This window comes from Pantherophis guttatus, chromosome 7, assembly GCF_059756535.1.
Source record: "Pantherophis guttatus breed Tessera chromosome 7, ASM5975653v1, whole genome shotgun sequence".
In the NCBI taxonomy this organism is placed as follows: domain Eukaryota; kingdom Metazoa; phylum Chordata; class Lepidosauria; order Squamata; family Colubridae; genus Pantherophis; species Pantherophis guttatus.
The window spans coordinates 68,924,301-68,944,010 of NC_142069.1; the positions used below are offsets into that span (position 1 = coordinate 68,924,301).

General features: G+C 36.7%; 2 protein-coding genes across 10 annotated transcripts in view; one reads left to right on the plus strand and one right to left on the minus strand.

Annotated features, from left to right (window-relative positions):
- Positions 1-4,586, plus strand: part of PTPRZ1 (protein tyrosine phosphatase receptor type Z1) — a 121,569-nt gene extending 116,983 nt beyond the window's left edge. For all 6 annotated transcript variants that reach the window (XM_060687121.2, XM_060687122.2, XM_060687123.2 and 3 more), the window contains 3 exons: positions 1,716-1,858; positions 3,034-3,169; positions 3,599-4,586. In XM_060687121.2, coding sequence (XP_060543104.2) covers positions 1,716-1,858; positions 3,034-3,169; positions 3,599-3,739 — 420 coding nt within the window. In that variant the 3' untranslated portion in view covers positions 3,740-4,586. The remainder of the gene's footprint in view (positions 1-1,715; positions 1,859-3,033; positions 3,170-3,598) is intronic.
- Positions 4,587-6,075: 1,489 nt separating this feature from the next.
- The window catches only part of AASS (aminoadipate-semialdehyde synthase), a 41,145-nt gene continuing 27,510 nt past the window's right edge, over positions 6,076-19,710 (minus strand). For all 4 annotated transcript variants that reach the window (XM_087874196.1, XM_034431076.3, XM_034431075.3 and 1 more), the window contains 6 exons: positions 18,706-18,873; positions 17,484-17,579; positions 15,795-15,910; positions 14,108-14,196; positions 9,409-9,585; positions 6,076-8,900 (listed from right to left, as the gene is read on the minus strand). In XM_087874196.1, the coding sequence (XP_087730322.1) occupies positions 8,782-8,900; positions 9,409-9,585; positions 14,108-14,196; positions 15,795-15,910; positions 17,484-17,579; positions 18,706-18,873 (765 nt within the window). In that variant the 3' untranslated portion in view covers positions 6,076-8,781. The remainder of the gene's footprint in view (positions 8,901-9,408; positions 9,586-14,107; positions 14,197-15,794; positions 15,911-17,483; positions 17,580-18,705; positions 18,874-19,710) is intronic.

Sequence of the window (19,710 nt, forward strand, 5' to 3'; positions counted from 1 at the left end):
AACAACCCGGTTCCTAATTTATCAACTATGGTGATTCGTTTAACAACTGTGGCAAGAGAGTCGTAAAATGGGGCGAAACTCACTTAACAAATGTCTCACTTAACAATAGAAATTGTGGGATCTATTGTGGTCATAAATCAAGGACTACCTGTATTTAACCATTTTGGAGGTTCTTAATTTTTATTTAACTTTGCCATTTAATGTTATCAGAAATTCTTGCTGATATGAAAAGGAGTCTGAGTGAATAATTCACATTGATGCTTGTTTAATTTATTTTATACATCGTGATCCAATATGTAGTGAACGAGTACCCTGTTTCCCCCAAAATAAGACATCCCCTGATAATAAGCCCAATCGGGTTTTTGAGCACATGGCAATAAGGCCAAGCGCTTATTTCAGGATTCAAAAAAATATAAGACAGGGTCTTATTTTCAGAGAAATGCAGTATGAAAAAGTAATTGTTCAGGTGCAGTAATCTCAGTCACATTTATTTATTTATTAGATTTTATCACCTTATAAGTAACTCAAGGCAGTGAGTTAACAATTAAATGATTAGTATGCTTCTCATAATTAGTTATTAGTTCTTTATATTCCTATATCAGAACCCTGGCCATTACTCCATACCAAGATGTTTTAGTTCAATATCATTTCAGAATTTTATAGCATGGGCATCTCATTTCACAATCTGTCAAAATATTAGTATAAGGTTTAGGTTTTGATTTGACCTGGCCATTCAGTTAATTGTTAATGTCCTGATTTTCTCATGTACTTTTAATTCTCTGATATAAAGCAGAGAATTTGGTTCCTTAAATGATGACCAAATGTCCAGTTCCCAAGGCAGCAAAACAACCCTAACAACCCATGGCAGTATTTCCAGGCTTCATAATTGGTATAAAAGTCTTACTGTAAAACGCAGAATTTGGCTTCCAGAAAGCATAACAATACCAATGTAGACCAAATGTGAGCATGTTTGATTCATCTCTCCATAAAACATTCCTCCACAGAAATACTTTTTAATAACTGAGATAAGCAATCATCTTGGCAAGCAATGGTTTTTGCAAAGCAAAAAAAAAAAAAAAGGATTACAGTCCTCTTGATGGTCTCAATTTTTATGTTGCACTTTTTTATTCATTTTAACAGGATGGGAAAATTGGGAAAATTCACTGTTTTTCCAAACGTTCTCAATTTTAAGATTGTCTTAAAGTAGTAGTAGAGCCCCAGAATTTTAGAAATAGTTTTGTAATATTTTCCAGATTGAAAGGCATCAGTGATTTTTTTATCTAGGTTTTCAAAATGTTAATTTCAGAGGTATTAAGACTTGCATCTAGAATTTGCATGATGAGAATTTCACTTGAATCAGCTAAAAAATAATATAAAACAGAGTTGACGCAGGTCACTCCTGTTTTCTTAAAGGAATGTAGATTAACTGGGATTATTTTGTGTGTAGGATTATTTGTTCATGAACTAAATAAAACATGACCCAAACATTTGAGGAGGAGGTTGAGATTCTGTTCACTCAATCTTTTATATATCAGTAATTCTGATGCATTTAGTGGCAAAGATCTATCACCATTCAGAAAATCCTAAAGGGGGGCAAATACGTTTTCACAGAACTGTGGGAAATTTTCAAGCCAAACATGTTTTTCAGTTGTATCGATTCACCTGTTTCATAAATGTGAATCAATTAAATGCATTATTTTTTTTTAATCTTTGAGGATGATTACGTTCTTGAAGTGAGGCACTTTCAGTGTCCAAAATGGCCAAATCCAGATAGCCCTATTAGTAAAACTTTTGAACTTATAAGCATCATAAAAGAAGAAACTTCCAACAGAGATGGCCCTATGATTGTGCATGATGAGTAAGTATTAATTCAATTTCAATAGTTGTTGGCATCTCTATGTATGTTTTGTACAGCATCTGTGATTTATTAAAAGTCATATGTATAGAAAGAAATTGGAATCAAATTTCTCTTTCACTTAAAAATTGCCAGTATTCAAAATCTCTTAACAATGCCTTCTTGACTCATCTCTTGACTCTGCCAGTACTTCAGTATATTGCATCCGTGGGAACTGTCCATGGAGCAAAACAGTTTAAGAGTACGTGGAAAAGAAATAGCAACACTTTAATAGAATAATAAAATCATTATAAGTAGAAGATCATTCAAAAGCAATGACTAATAATTTCTTATTATTCAGTCATTGCTTTGTTAGAAAATTTATTTACTTATTTATTTGCATCCTGCCTTTATTATTTTTACAAATAACTAAAGGTGGTGAGCATACCTTGAGTTCCTCTTTCCTCCTTCTATTTTTCCCACAACAACCACCCTGTGAGGAGGGTTGGGCTGAGAAAGAGTGACTGGCCCCAAGTCATTCTTGGCTAAGGCGGGAGTAGAACTCATGGCCTCCCACTTTCTAGTCAGGTGCCCTAACACTATCCTCTGTAATTTAAGGCAATGAAATGTATTTACATGGTCTATTGCTATATTTGCACATTTAAAACAGCATGCATATAAAACTACTTAAAACGATAATAATAAAATATGTAGTGGCACAGAAAAGTTAACTGTCATGTCAACTCAAAGACATTAATTCAGCTTCAAAATAGATCCAAGAAATACATACAAGAAATAATTTTGAGAAATAAAGATGATAGAACAGCAAGCATAGTTCTGGAGTAGAAGGCAAGAGATTTACTGATTTATAATAATACAGTTGTTAAAAGGTCCAAAAGTAGTGTGCGTACATTATTTTTTTATATTTTTATGTTTCATAACTGCAACAATCAAGCAGGTAACTAAGGGTGCTCTTAAATAAGAGAATGTGAATCCTTTAGTATGTTTTTTTAAGTGGATATGCCCATCTAATAGTAATTAGAACCAGTAGTTGATCATAAATAAATCACATTTGATTGATTCTCTACCCTTCTAGGAAGTCCTAAATGGCATTTTTATTAAGCAGCTGTATATTTTATCACAATGTAAAGCATGTCCTTTTTCTAGATGTACATTCATGTATATTTTTTTTTCATAAGGCATGGAGGAGTGACAGCAGGTACCTTCTGTGCTTTAACAACACTTATGCATCAGCTAGAAAATGAAAGTTGTGTGGATGTTTATCATGTAGCTAAGATGGTCAATTTGATGAGACCTGGAGTCTTCACAGATATTGTAAGTAGGCAAGAATTACTCTGCATAATGAAACTGCATTCTTTGTGGGGTGAAATTCCATTCCCAAAGAGATAAAATCTCATTTTAAGTATTTAAAATAGCAGGCCTGGTATTGCTTCATATTGGCAACAGTTAATTTGCCAATTTGCTGAACATGGATATACTTGATCTATAACTCAGGAACAGCTACTTTTACTATTTTGAATATGTCACTTTTCTCCCTACCATCACCTAGGCACTATTCTTGGCCAAGAAAATGCTCTCCTTTCTGTGGGGTTGACAAATTGATGTGTCTCTTTCAACCATCTCCTGAGCATGCGGTTGCTTGTTTTTTACTACCTGGTGACTGAATGTGCTGTTAGTGATTCTTGTAATCCATACAAGCTACGCTAATGTCCCATCATTTTCTACCCACCCACAATCTTTTAGGACCATTACCAGTTTTTGTACAAAACTGTCCTCAGTCTTGTTAGTTCAAGGCAAGAAGAAAATCCTTCCATATCCATCGACAGTAATGGCTCAGCTTTACCAGATGGCAGTGCAGCCGAGAGCTTGGAATCATTAGTTTGACTTCAATCAAAATATGACAGAGCAATTATTCAGAGCTGGAAATATTTCCTTTTTTTACGTGGGGCAGGGTGATGTCCAGCTATTAGATAATCTTTTTTTATTTCATTTGATTTGAATAAACATTTCTTGCAAATGCATTAACAATGTGTGCCTTTTTGGAAAAAAATCTCGTAATGCATTTTGTTACGTTTGAACTAATTTTACTGAACTCTGCAGTTTCTAAGAATGGTATGTAGTCTTTTACAGTATTAGTTTTTAATTTTTGTGATTACATTTTCACTTAAATTTTATCATAACTATAGATGCTGAAGTTTTCAGCAACACGCATTTTAGTATCCAATTCCCTGTTATTTATAGCACTCCTAATACCTTTGTTAGAAATTTAACTTTTAATATGGTAGAATGTAAATATATTCTCTGTAATATTCAACATTTTAAGATTTTAGTAGGCATTTAGTAGAACTGATACTTATTGTAAATATTTCTAGAGTGGATTCCATGGACCAAATTTATATTTATAATTGTAGATTTTTATATTTTACTACAAAGTCAGTTTTCTAGTTCTGTGTAATTGCATTGTTAAAATGATGTAGTTCATTACCTGTTCTTAATTTTAGTAGCTTCTGATATATTGTCATGCATCCTAAATGGTAACTATTTCTGCATGTAATTTTAACTTTTGTGGGAAATCGAAATATACGTGTTTTGAAATACGAAGTTTCTATGAAAATAACGTCTGTACTAAGCATTGTTTCAATGGCTTTTATCCACGACATTACAAAAATGAATATATTTCAGCTTGTATTGAACACTTAGCAAAAATAAAATCTGCCTCATCACTCTTTAAGACCCTCGTTGTACCTTCAGAGATGCCTTTTCATTTTTCAGCAGCAAAATATTGGCAAGGCAGAAAAATGGTCACAGGCCTTGATATTTAAGATTAAATTTGGCACCCAGATCCTCCAAACTGCTACTGTTTTTTAAGGACTGTTGATATGGTGACATCTATGCAAGGCCTTTTCCGATTGGAGGCAAGTAAGATGACTATTTGCCCTCTCTATGTTATTCAAAAAGAAATCTTACTGTTACTAGGGGTTTTTAGGATGATGGTGCTTTCCTTGCTGCTTTCATTTTTTTTTTTTTTATTACAGGTTGATCTTATGATTGGGACTGGAATTTCAGTTGCTAAACAATGTGGTTAAGTGAGTCATCACATACTGGATCTGATTTTACAGCTGTCTTTACCACTATCAAACAAATCACTGTTGTTAAGCAAATCACATGGTTGTTAAGCAAATCTGGTTTCCTCAATTGATGTTGCTTGTTGAAAACCAGCTGGAAAGGTTGCAAGTCCTGATCACTTGACTGCAACCAGTTGTAAATTCAAGCCAATTGCCAAGCAGACAAATTGTGATCACATGATCAAAGGGGCTGTGCAACAGCTGTAACTTTGAGGACAGGTTGTAAATCACATTTTTTCCCAAGGCTATTGTAATTTGAATGATTGTTAAACAAACAGTTATATGTCAAGAAACATATGCATTTGTAAAGGGCTTAGAATCTTTTTGGGGGACTGAATGGCATATATATTTTGGAAATAAGTATATCAGAGATGCAAACAATCCTAACAAAGGCAAACTTTCAGATTATTCTTGTATAGTCCCTTTCCTAAATGTCAGTCCAACCACTATGAAGCTTGCAAGTTTTCCAGTATTTCATTGATAATAGTGATTCATGATTCCAATACATATCTTTCTGGCATATTGTTAACCAAATGTTTTGATTTTAACTTGGTGCTTCATTTCTCATGGTTAGAACCAAATATTTCATTACAAAATCAGGCAACATTCTAAAGTGCATCCTTAGCTGTAAAAGAGGCCAATGCTATGGATATATAAGTTTATCCATTAAGAGTCATTTTGACATTTGGTAACATTGCAGCAACTTGACCAATCTTCATTAATTCTGGGGGAAAAAAATCCAATTCATAAACCATAGAAGGTCTTCCTTTTAGTGAACAAGCCACTCTGTGGCTAGCTGTACTTTTCTTTTTAACTGAAATTGAGTGATCTCAAAAGCTAAGGAGATTTAGTTGCGGTTAATACTTTACTACATGAATGCAGTTATCAGAAATAGAGATCTTCAAACAGAAGGCCTTATGGGATCTCTGACAGATGCCTTATACTTAAAAGAATTCAAAACATTTCTGCATGTAGATCTAATGCTTCTTTGCACTAACTGTACATAAACTATATTATAATAACAATGCAGTATGAACACTCTCACATATATGAAGAATTGCTCCCACAGTATTACTCTAAAAAGATGCTCACACATGAAAGTCAAACATTTTTATTTTTGTGTGGCAGGATAGCAAAAGCACCAGATTTTTAAACCCAATGTAACACATTACCCTTCGCTTTACCTCTCTGCAAGAAAGTAATTTTCAAAAACAATACAAATTATAAAATAGTCTCTCACAAGCACACTTTTTATGTCAGGGACTCTGGATTTAGTCAGGCAATTTCTTGCCCCTTTACTGTAAACTGAAAACCGTATAAAACTAAGGCTTCCATGATAACCCTTTAATTTGGGGAGATGAAAAGAGTAAAGATCTGAATCAATTCTGGATTACCTGAAACAACATTTCTCTTAAACAGGTTGTGCTTTTTTCCCTGAATGAAGTCTAAAATTGGACATCATCCCTCCTGAAACTCTACTGACACATTTACTCCTTACTTCTTAGTTTCCTTATTCTCCCACTTCTCCATGCATACATTCTTGTATGCAGGAGCCATAGAAATGCACAATAACACAGCTTTATGATTTAACCTTTTCAGATTTATTTTAGAACAGGGTTTGTTTGCTTGCTTGCTTTTTGTTATGGGGATTGTACAAAGCGAGGCATTTTGTTGTGAAATTAGGTGGCAAATTGTTTGCAGGCCAGCAGCCCTCAAGAAATTTTCTGCAAAATTTGCGAAGTATAAATGAAGCAGTTCCACTACTTTCCAGTGAATATCTTGTACTCACTTTTCCTACTTCTCAGTGACCGCAACAGGCAGAGAAAGAACATTGGACATTTTGTTAAAAAAAAAAAACTAAATGATTTCAGATAGCAATTATCTTCTGTTAACATAAGTGAGCATCAAAAAAATAGAATTAGGGATATTAATGCTATATAGATATTAAAGCTTCTACTGATACACTTGTATATACACATTACATTTCGTCGCTACAATGGAATTTACTTTTCAGTAAATGTGCACAGGATTATACAATATTAAAAATTGGTCTAACCTAATACAACAAATATCAGGGGCCCATGTGTAAATTTAGTATTTGTATATCCAAAAATATTAAGAAAAGAGCCAGAGCTATCGCTCACTGTATCTTGGAAATCTGGGAAAATGTTGATATTAGTTTAGCTATCTGAATGGTCAACAGTGTGTGGCTGCAGATGTCAGTGGAGACTCCACATTTCTCCCACCACATTCAATTTTTATCTCTACTTCCAAATGAATTCTGCCCACATTTTTCCCTCCCTGGAATAAAAAAAAAAAAAGACCTTTCTCCATTCCAGAATGGTTTTAAGGAAAACATCCTGGTTTCCTTACAATACATCATATTTTCATTTGAAACAGATAATTCATATTATTCGTGTGACACTGATCTGAAAGTCTATTACAGAATAAGAAAATAATTTTTATATATACCAGATATCTACCTAATATATTGTTTCTCTCCAATATTGAAGCATGTAAGGACCTTACAAGGCACTGCAGAATATTCTGTCTTCAAAATAATGTAAATAAATAAACTAATTGGCAACTTTACATGGCACTTCAGAATTTAGAAGTTGTCCAATATATAAAATATAATTTCTAGGAATATAACAGTTGGCAAATGTAAAGCAAAGTAGATCATTTTACCTCCACAATAGGATTTTAAACATACAGAAGTGTCTACAATCACATTCTCAATACATTAAAAATGCCAAATTAAAAGTGCAACTGAAAAAGAGTTTTCCCTTTGACTATAAAATCATCTCTGTTACAGCTGTATCAGTTTTTATGACATTCAAAGAACTGTTCACACATTCTAACAATATGGAAAACTTCAGTCCCAATACCGTTGGACGGTAACCAAGTTAGGAAAGGCTGGCGTATTGCACATTAACATCTCCTTTTTAGGAGAAGTTCTTCAGAGTTCTAGAGTCAGATCTTTTCCAATTCTGCTAATTGTAGCCTTTAACTGGAAGTACTTAGACTGAGCTAGCTCAACAATATGATTTAAGTTTTAAAAAAGCCAAAATACTTTTGACTCTATAGTTATCATTCAAGGAATCAGTGTAGATGCTCACCAAGCATATGGATCAAATCACACAGTGACTACAAAAATGGCTAATGGAAAAATGAATTATCCCTTACACTCTTAGAAGACCAATGAATGACAAAACTTAGCCATATCTGGGTGAAGTGGGAGCTTTTTAAAATCAATAGTATGGGCACTTAGGTCATAAACCTCTTCATTTCTAATAAAGAGCAAATCATTCTAAATTTAGAAATACATTGTTTTATAAATCCATTTTAAATACTGTACTAGAAAATAGTCTGAACATTCACCATATGCAGCAATTTTGCAGCATTTATGAAACAATGAAAAACACTTCTGCACAGCCTTAAGAGCCTTGCCTCATGTATAAAAATCCTACATTTCTGAAGGAAAAAATACCATGACATACTATGATAAATACTGTGATAAATACACAAATAGAACAGAAGTCATTGAGACTTGCTTCCAAATAAGTTCGTTGGCACTGTAGCCTTTAATAAACCCAATTCAATAGGATAATCTCATGTGAAAGCCTGAACCAAAGGCTGGAGGTTCTCAAGATAATAGAAACGCTGTTGCTCTTCCGTTCATTTCAATGGTTTCAACACAGAAGACTTCTCAATTGAAGGTATCCATGGCACATTTTCAAGCTTCAATTTGCATACTAGAAACTCAGTGGATAGGTGGCTGAGAGGAACATGAAAGGTGCTTTATTGCCTGATAACACTCTGGGTTGTGTATGCAATGCCTTCTGCCTGAATATGTTTTAGTATTGGTCCATATATATCCTTTGTCAATGGGACGATCATACCTTTGCTGTTAATTTCACCTGAAATACAAAATAATACAATTTTCTATTTGAACAAATTTTAGAGGGGCATAACAGCATAATAGTTCTATAACATTTCATTTAAGAAACTGTAGGTATTCATTTAATAAAAAAATTCAATGGAATTCTACTGGCAGTTAAGGCTTGCGTCTTTACTTATTCTTGAAAGCAAGTGTATTAATTTCAAGTGAACAATTAATTTCCTTTCACTCAGAGAAAGAGAAGTGAAAGAAAAAGAAAAATGGGGAACATACCGTACTAGGAATATGAGGACAGGATTGTTATGAGAAATTACTCCACACATATTTCTAGGTTAGAGCAACAGAATGTATCTTAACGAAATCTCACTGAGTGTAATCAAAGCCCTTTAAAATAAATAGTTGGGCACTGAGGCTTAACTTACCACATAAATAGAAAGATATAATAGAAAGGAATAATACGGTAAATAAGTTGTGCTTTTTCAGGAGGCATTTTATAATAGTTAAAATATGGGAAGAAAGATACATACCTTCAAGAATCATCTTTGCTGCAATAGCAGTAGGGTATCCCACTGTTTTGGCCATCGCAGAATACCCTTTATCATCTCCATACACCACAAGGTTGATATATTTGTCTTCCAAATGACCAGAGGGATGCTTAATTCCTATTTCATTCCTCATAACTATCATATCTCGTTCTCCAGATCCTAAACAAAAGGAAATTGTTCTTAAAAAATTGACCAACTTGTGCATTAAAAGTGAATTGCAAAACTATTTCAAGAACAGCACTTTTACTAATGCTATATTGAGTAGTAATTATCTGTTATTCATAGACAATGTTTTTTTCAAAATACATTTTAAGTACAATAAAAGGATTCTAATAAAAAATTTAGCACAGAGCACTGCTAATCCACCTTTTGAAAAAGGGAATTGAATACATATCTTTTTTAAACAAGTTTTATTATTTTTTTCTTTTACATACATATTTTATGAACAGAGCGTTGACCAGGTCATATCGTATACATCTTGTAACATCGTTATATATTGATTTTTCTAGTCTATTCCAATCTTCCTTTTTGTTTTTTCCAAATACAATTTACATATTTCATTTCAGCCATATTATTCTTTTTCCCTACTTCTTTATCTTATCTTAATCTCTTCTTAATACATAATATATAAACAATATCACCGTCTACCCTTCAATTCCTAGTTTCTTAGCATAACATCAATTAATTATTTTATTTCTCCATTTATAAATTATATTTCTCAGAATCCCCATCACACTTTTTGTCTATAAAGAATGTGCTTCACAGAATTGAATACATATCTCCATGTATATCTGTATGTGTTGTGTTATTGCTAAATAAAGTTTCAATTGTAAAAAAAAATCTGTACTTACATTATGAAACTCAGTTATCATTAACTTTTCCGTATAATAAAAATGCATTAAAACAGCAGCTTAACTCCCATCCAAATCATACTAAAGATTCACTTCTCTACTTAAAAAGGTCATGTGATTGCTATTTACGCCCTTCCCTGCCAGATTAGGTGGGGGAAATATAGGTGAGGAAGCTGGCAGGAAGTTGCAGTCACATGAAGTTCTCACTTAATGGCCCTCATGGTCATCAATTAATGATCGCAATTGGAACTGTGAAAGTGGTTGCTAAGTGTTGCAACCAGTCACATGATTCTTTTGACTTATGACCTGTAATGGAATGTGTGAATGACCTTGGGGAGTGGGGGCGTTTGAGGGAAAGAAATAGGAAATGATCAAAGAGAGGGTAGAGTCACCACAAAATTAACAGTCAGAGAAAGAATTGAAAGTAAGATGGACCCACCCTAATTACCTATTTTTCAGAGTATAAAACACTCCGGACTATAAGACGCACCTAACTTTTTTGGTGAGGAAAACAAGAAAAAGAAATCTGCCTCTGCCTCCCAGCAATTTTGCCTCGTTGCAGCAAACAGCCTGCTTTACTTTCATTTTTGTTTTCAGCATAGCTTGATTAGCGCAAGGAAAAAAAATCTGCTCCCAGCAATTTACCTCTTTGCAGCAAGCAGCAGAGCCCGTGCAGCAATAGGCGATGGCAATCCCTGCAGCCTGAAACAGCTGAGAGTTGGGAGGCCGATCCAACAGACAATTTGTGCTAATTAGGCTGTGCTGAAGCTGAAATGGGCTGTTTCTTCTTGCTGCTTGCTGCAAGGAAGTAAATTGCTGGGAGGCAGAGGCCATAGGGTGGGGGCCAGTATAAGATGTACCCAAATTTTCACCCCCTTTTGGGGGGGGAAGGTGCATATGATACTCTGAAAAATATGGTAATCAGATGGTTAAAAGTGGCAGTAGGAAGTTTGCACTTTCAGATTTGCAAGGATCTGTTAATGGAGCCTTATAATAAAGTAGATCTATCTCATATGATCATGTGTCCTGCTTGATTACCTGAGATAGCTGGCAATGGCTGTACAGGGAAAATCATTCGAGGAGGTTAAACAATGTTATGCCCAGTCTGATATAAATCAGCACATGCTGGGAAAATAAATGTTGCTCTGAATGAAGGTAGCAGAATTATTATCAAATGCCTAGACATTCCCAGTCATCCAGGTCATATTTCATATTTCATGTCCCAACACTGGATCCTTGAAGACGTTTTGCTTCTCACCACATGCCTTAAACCTACCCCGCTAGGTAAAGATCTATCACCTAGCTGGCAATTGCCCTGCCTGCTGTTCACAGAGAAGCAGCAGCACAAAGAAAGAGACTCATTTCATCAATATCTAGACAGCACCCTCTCTATGGCCTACAACCAGCTCAGCAGAGATTAAAATCCAGGAAAAACTTCCTCAGGTTGATGGAAGACTTTGAAGAATTTGAAGCAGAGTGGATCTATGGAAAGCTACAAAGAACCAACCCTGGATGGAACCAATGGAGGAGCTTTAATCTGATGAAACCTGGGAAATAAGCTTCTGCTGTTTGCGATTGGGGTGACATGCAAACAACAATACATATGTATACCTTTGTTCCCCAATCAGTGTGCACTTTGAGAACCTCATGGCAACACAACAGAACGCAATTAATGTTGCTAGTTTCTGGGCAAGATTAATTTGTACATATTTTAATCTTGTATTTTATATTTTAAATTTTATGTCGTATAGTATGCTTTATTTTAATTGTGATGCTTCTGGCAACAATAAACAAACAAACCTGGGACGGCTGACACAACCCTGCTCCTTAACAACAGATTTTGAAGTCCCAATTAGCACTTAAGCGAGGACTATCTGGACTGTATCATTTGAATGGTCTGACCATCTCAATGCTCGGTTTCCTTGACATTAATTAAGACAGGTTGAATGAATCCATCTGGTAGTTAGATATTTCCTTCCTTTGTTTTATTAGCTTCTAGATTCCACCAAAAATAGCCGTTGAGTAAAATGGGTACATTCAGTGGTGGGATTCAATTTTTTTAACAACCGGTTCTGTGGGCGTGGCTTAGTTGGGGGTGTGGCTTGGTAGTCATGTGACCGGGTGGGCGTGGCTAGCTGGTCATGTGACCGGGTGGGCATGGCTATGTGCATAGGGACTACTCAGAGGACTGAAAAAAGTCATTTCTGACTGGTCCTTGCACTTTTGACCGGTCTTCGCACTTATGACCATCCTCACATTTATGCCCGTTGCGGCATTCTTAACAACCGTGTCAGTCATTTCACCACTACTTCTCTTCACCACAGTGACAAGATAGGGCACAAAATGTAAAATGTGAGGATAGTTGGAAGTTCAAGTTCAAGTCAAAAATAACTTTTTCAGCCCTCTGAGTAGTCCACATGCACATAGGGACTACCCAGAGGGCTGAAAAAAGTGATTTCTGACAGGTCCTCGCACTTTTGACTGCTCATCATTTATGCCCATTGCAGCATTCTTAATTAAATTAATTAAATAAAAATGACCGGTCGGAGGCAGTCCGAGGCGGACGTTAGGGCCGGCTGCAGGGCAAGGTGATACAACTGGGGTAGGTAGGCCACTGCTGCCCAGGTGGAAGGCGGGCTCAGACCTACAGGACTGGCTGCAGGGTGAAGCGATCGGATGGGGTACGTCAGGGGTCTGCAACTTTAAACACTCAACCTTAAACATATGTAAACACTTAAACACAACCTTAAACCTGAGTGAGCATTGCCAACTCCATATCACTTACTCCCACCCAGATTTTGTGGCGCCCAGTATTTTCTTTTAAACAGGTATCTGTCTGTCTCTTTCATTTCTCTCATCTCTTTCTTTCTCCACTTCATCTCTCTTTCTCCCCCTTTCTCTCCTTCATCTCTCTTTCCCTCCATCTCTTTCTCCCCCCTTTCTCTCCTTCATCTCTCTTTCTCTCCATCTCTTTCTCTCCAACTCTTTCTCCCCCCTTTCTCTCCTTCATCTCTCTTTCTCCCCCCACTTTCTCTCCTTCATCTTTCTTTCTCTCCATCTCTCTTTCTCCCCCCTTTCTCTCCTTCATCTCTCTTTCTCTCCAACTCTTTCTCCTCTTATGTCTGGGCGGCGGCGCCAGCGCACCTACCGCACTATCAGGTCATCCCTCGGCTTGGAGGCGGCACCTTAAGTCTGCGCCCCACCGCGGGTGCGCCCACCGTCTGGTTGCTCTTACTGAGCTTAGCAATGGGGCAGTTGGCGCCCTTCCTCCTCCTGGAGCCCATTAGGATGCAGAGCTTCAGCTGCAGCCTGGGCAGCCAGTGTTCCGGGGTGGAGAAAAGTCGCGCGTCTCCCCCAGCGACTGAATGGGCTAGGGTAGGCTGGCGCAGCACGGGTGGGGGACGGCGCGAGGGGCGGGCGAGCCAGCAATTTAAGAAATGGTTCGGTGTGCTGCGAGGTCAATAAATTACAAAAAACCCGAACCATTTGTTAAATTGCTGGCTCGCCCACCCTTCACCCCGCCCCGCCCACCACTATTTATTGGCAATAAATAGTGGTGTGGAGGGGCGGGGCAAGGGGTGGGGCGAGCCAGCAATTTAACAAACAGTTCAGCCGAACCGCCTAGAACCGGCAGAATCCCACCACTGGGTACACTTAACAAGTGCTGAATGGCCACCACAAAAATGATTGGAAAATCAGACACGGTCACATGGTGACTCTGTTAATGACTGCAATGACTTAGGTCCGTAATTCCTGGCTCAATTACAGTTATAAATTGAGGACTACCTGTATTGGAAAATAAAACTATAGGTGAACAACTTGTCACCTACCATACGAGAGCTTTGCTTCCATGTGTTTGGCCAATGCATCCACTATACTATGTGCTTTTGGAACAGGTTCATCTCCAAGTAACCCCAACCTGAAAAGCAGATAAAAACAGGTAATGCCAAGAACAATAAGAAGACTTTTCTCAAGTGGAGATGTTCAACAGGTGTAAAGGGCAGAAGATAAAGCACTTGAACTGTTTTTTTTTTATTCTTCCATATCTGAGTATCATTACAGCCACCCTGAAAATTATATTTTCATGGATATAGGTAGGCTATGTAACCTAAACTTACACAAATTTCTGAGACAATTTTTTTATTAAAAATTCACATCCTAAAATGTCAAACTAGGAAAAGAAGAATGAAAATCTATACCCTATTAAGTACATGCAGGATTGACAGAGATGTATGAATTTCATATTCTGCACAGGAATGACTGAGAAGCAAAATTACAGTCTTCGACTTACAACCATTTGTTTAGTAACCATTGAAGTTACAATGGCATTGAAAAAAGTGACTGACCATTTTCCACACATGAGCATCCCCCATGGTCATGTGATCCAAATTCGGACACATATTATATTTATCCCAGGGTCAAATGATCACCATTTGTAACCTTCCCAGACAGCTTCTGACAAGCAAAGTCATTGGAGAAAGCCAGACTGATTTAAAGAATGCATGATTCACTTAACAAAGTCATAAAATGGGGCAAAACTCACTTAACAACTGCCCTGCTTAGCAACAGAAATTTTGGCCTCAATTATGGTCATAAGTCAAGGGCTTCTTGTATGATATTAAACTTCTCCCCAAACCCTGAGTTCACCCCATATATTTATGAGGTGTACACCAATTCAGCACTATGGCATAAATGACAGATGAACTGCTATACAAAAGCATTTCTCTCAAGGAGTTTCAGGTTGCTGCCATGCTTTTAGACTTCTTGTGTACATTTGCTGTGCAGAGAAGGGACTCTATGAAGGAATAGAATAAATAATATAAATAAGATATGTAGCATGGAATTCTTAATTTTTCCTTTTCTTAGGGAGATATTTTCTATCCTAATGATTAAGCCTGACATCTAGGAATACTTTTGTGCCTTGGTACAAGCTATGATCTTTTGGGGACAAACAGACTGTTCTGTTGATATCAGGCCTAAAATGAAGAATGATACATAAAGATTCTTCCAAAATGAGTTGTTGTTTTTACATTTATAGACATAATCCTGCCAGACTGAGGACTCTAGTATCTGTACCTCCAATTTACTCTGTAAACTATAATGGTGGAGCTGTCTTCACCTCCTCCCTCCTACAGTCATACAATTTTGTGATCTTCAGTAACGCATTCTATATTGAGCCTATTCAGCAAAATCAGAATATTGCTGATATTTTTAGCTCGAGACTTGCCTTTTGCTCTCTCTATAATTAATCTCACTAATAAGGTTACTTTTGTTCTAAACATTATTACACTCCCCTTATAGTATTTGAGGGCTGGCAGCTAAAAAAACCCAATAAATTAACCTTTTCCAGGAATCTTGCAAGCAAATCCAGTACTGATTTATTCACTGAGCTAAACATTTCAAGATAAACATGACTAATTCACATTTTAAAGAAAAACAATATAGCAGTCCAGTATATGAAATATCTAAATGCTAGAAGTGGGGGGGGGGAAGGAAATCCTACAATTTCTATCATACCATTCCACTGCTTCCAATTGTTTTTTGTTCTCATTCAGATGTTTGCAGACGGCCTGTTGGAGTTCATCATATTTGACAGAAGGCTGAAGTCCAAGTAACTTACACATTAGCTCTTTCTAAATACAAACAGTTTAAGAAAAAAGATTGAAATTCTGAAAACCAAGGTACTGAGGCAGTAGTGGGTTTCAATTTCATTTGCTACTGGTTCGCTCGTACACACGCACTCATGCGTGCGTGTGACACTTCTGCACATGCGCAGAAGTGTCCGGGCGAGTGGGCGGAGCCTCCTGCCACTGCCGCTACCGATTTGCCCAATCCAGGGCAAACCGGTAGCAACCCACCACTGTACTGAGGCCTTAAAAAATTGCAGAAAAAAATTATACCAAAAGAAACAGCAGGCAAGGAAAAATGGGTAACATATCAAGTTTTGTTAATACAGGAAAATTGAGAATTTGAAATCCTGAGAACCAATGACCATAGAAGAGATGGGCACCTCTGACCTGTAGACTTCAACTGCCACCCCTGCCATAGAAGGATTTATTTTTCAATAGTTTTCGTATGCACAACTAAGGAAGAAGTTGAATATAGATAAAAAGCTAGCAGGTATAGAACAGATGATGAACATGTAATTGCTAAAATGTATACATGACTGTTGAGATTTGAAATGGAAGATGAATGAGTTAAAGAGTGCATGATAACATGAGCTAAGAAAATATTACAACATACAGATAGATCAATGGGAAATAATGTGGTTAAAAGAAATAAAATTTACACTGTCTTATAATTTAAGAGAGATTTTTTAATAAAATGATATACTGTAGGTATATATCACTAGAGAGGTTTTCTGACACATATCACCAAGAACACGAAGGGGCATTTTACCATATTTGATAGACTTGTGAAAAGGTTTTTTTTTAACCTGGGTGCAAATTCATATGCAGAGAATTTTAAAAATTTAATATTCCGCTAAAACCAAAACTTTTCCTAATAGGATTTAAGGACAGACAACTGGTAAAGACTCATGGGAAATGCAAAAAGACTATTATATACACAAAGATGGAAAAATATACAAATAGCCACAATGGAAAAGTGGATCAGGAAGATGGCAGAATGTGAAGAAATGGCTAAATTGAATTATTTGACTTAGGAAGGATCAGTAACTACTTTTATAAAAGACTAGAAATCCTTTATAAAGTTTTTGCTGAAAATAGATAAAAATGAACTGGTGATCTCTGGACTTACTGATTAAAAAGGGCTATAGATGGGAAGAAGGGAACTATGTTATGTAATTTGGGGGGATTAATTATGCTTGCAACCTCTGTAAAGAAGATTGGAGTTGCTTTTTTTCTTTCTCTTTTCTTGATCTATACTATAGAATTTTCTTCTGTTTTTCTTTTTATATACTTTTCTCTCTTCTATGTGGTTTTTTTTTTATTTTTCTGTAATTTTAACTTTGTAAAAAAATCTTCAATAAAAATTATAAAAGGCTGGTTGACACCAAAGACTGGGTCTCCTGAATAATGGCCCCTCTACCCAGAATCCCTCAAGAGAAAATGATTTTACAGGTTTGCTCTTATTTACACTAATTTAAAACAATACATTTTATAAACTTACTAAATTTACAGGAACTGATTGATTATCATACCATCCTCAGTTTTATTTCTCTCATTTGGAACGGGTATAACTTACCCATTTTACAGAAGGTGTAGTCGCACTAAGCATAGGGCAGGGTTCTTGATTTATTAATCCCAATTTCACAAAACCTTCTATAGCTTTACAGTAACCCTGGAAAAGACAAATGGAAAGGATTAGGAAATAACACAAACCTTCAGACCTACTAACCTAATAAGCATGAAAACAGCTCATGACAATATTGAGTCCATTGACTTTGCTTGTCAGAAGCCAGTTGGGAAGGTCACAAATGGTAATCCCAGGGCACACCGCAACGAGTTAGATGCCAATTGTCAAGAGCCTGGATTTTGATTACATGACCATGGGGAAGCTGCAACAGTCATAACTGTGAGCACCACCCATAAGTCACTTTTTCCAGTGCTGTTGTAATTTGGAACAATCACTAAACAAATGGTTGCAAGTTGTGGATTATCTGTGTATAAAGCAGGGGCTATTTTAAAAAAAGCCTCCTGTTCAGAATTAAAAACCAAAGAGCAATTACCATATTTTTCAGAGTATAAGACACTCCAGACTATAAGACGCACCTCCCTTTTTTGGTGAGGAAATCAAGAAAAAGAAATCTGCCTCCCAGCAATTTTGTCTCGTTGCAGCAAACAGCCTGCTTTATTTTCATTTTCGTTTTCAGCATAGCTTGATTAGCACAACAAAAAAATCTGCTCCCAGCAATTTACCTCCTTGCAGCAAGCAGCAGAGGCCCGGACAAAACAGCTGAGAGCAAAACAGCTGAGAGTCGGGAGGCCAATCCAATCAACTTGTGCTAATTAGGCTGTGCTGAAGCTGAAATGACCTGTTTCTTCTTGCTGCAAAGCAGTAAACTGCTGGGAGGCAGAGGCCAAAGGGTAAGGGTCAGTGGGTGAGCAAGGCTACATTCGGTGTATAAAACGCACCTAAATTTTCACACCCTTTTAGGGGGGGGAAAGGTGTATCTTATACTCCAAAAAATACAGTAACTAATCTTTTAATTGGTGTGGAAATACACCTTCAGCTCTCTGACACAGGCATGTATTACAAACCACAATGATGCAAAAATGATGATGTATGCATTATGATATCACAACACAAAAGCCCAGTCTTTCATCCTTTTGTTCCATAGCCCATGCAAATACATAATCCATGTGGTTTGAGTTATGACATCTATTTTGCCATTTCCCACTTCCTCTGTGGGTGCCCATGCTCTCTCTACGATCAATCACACTTCTATGATGCCAAATGTACCTACCGTGTACCTTAAAGTTCCTCTTAAAAGGGTGTGAGCTGATTGAATTCCGTAAGGTTCAGCATATTTTGTACTGTCCCTGTTTGGAAAACCTTCCAAATTTAATCCTGGGAAAAAATCCATGACAGTAACAGAATCAAGCAAAGCTCCTCCGGCTGGAATATTAATAATCTAAGGATTATGAAAAATAACAATCATGTAAGTGTTATTATATCTGAGGGCAGGGCCCACCAAACTTTGTAAACTCCTCTTTATAAATGCCTGTCTCCCACAATTATGAAGGCTGAGCATCTCTCCCAAATCTTATTTATGGCCACTTCCTTTCAGGTCCCTGCTCTGTCCTTTCGCAACACCTTCAGTGTGCTACATGACACACATAACCTGCATTCCCTTAATAGAAACTTTCTTAAGACAAATTTTGACATTGCCTCAAATCTTACTTTTCATGCCCTAAAAGCCTAAATTACTAACATAATCTCATATAATAACAAAAGTTATTACTATGCCAAATTGTTTGTTCCTCTTCAATTTTGTCCCAATGGATGTGGCTGAATTCAAAGGAGATTTAATTCAGAATTAGGAGAAATCAGCCCTTTCTCGAGCTGATCAATGTTTCGCTTTTCTTTAAAACAGTCTCCATGACAATTATAGCAGCATGAAGACTGTTCTTGCTTTCGTATTGTTTATCAAATTTATCTCCCCCATAGAGTGATTTCTTCCTTGATCACCTAACTACATAACAATTAGGTGACCATTGTCCACTGATTATTCTAACAGGAAGGAACTAGACCATGGGTGTCAAATTTGTGGCATCATAGCAGCATCACATAATGTATTGTAACTTTTTTCCCCTTCGCTAAACTTGGCATGGGCATGGCCAGTGCTTCACACATCTGGCCCATGGGATGGGAGATTGACACCCCTGAACTAGACAATTTAGTTAATAGAACAGGTGATTGACAGCTAAGGCTACATTTCCTTTAGCCATGGATGACACGGGAAAGACAA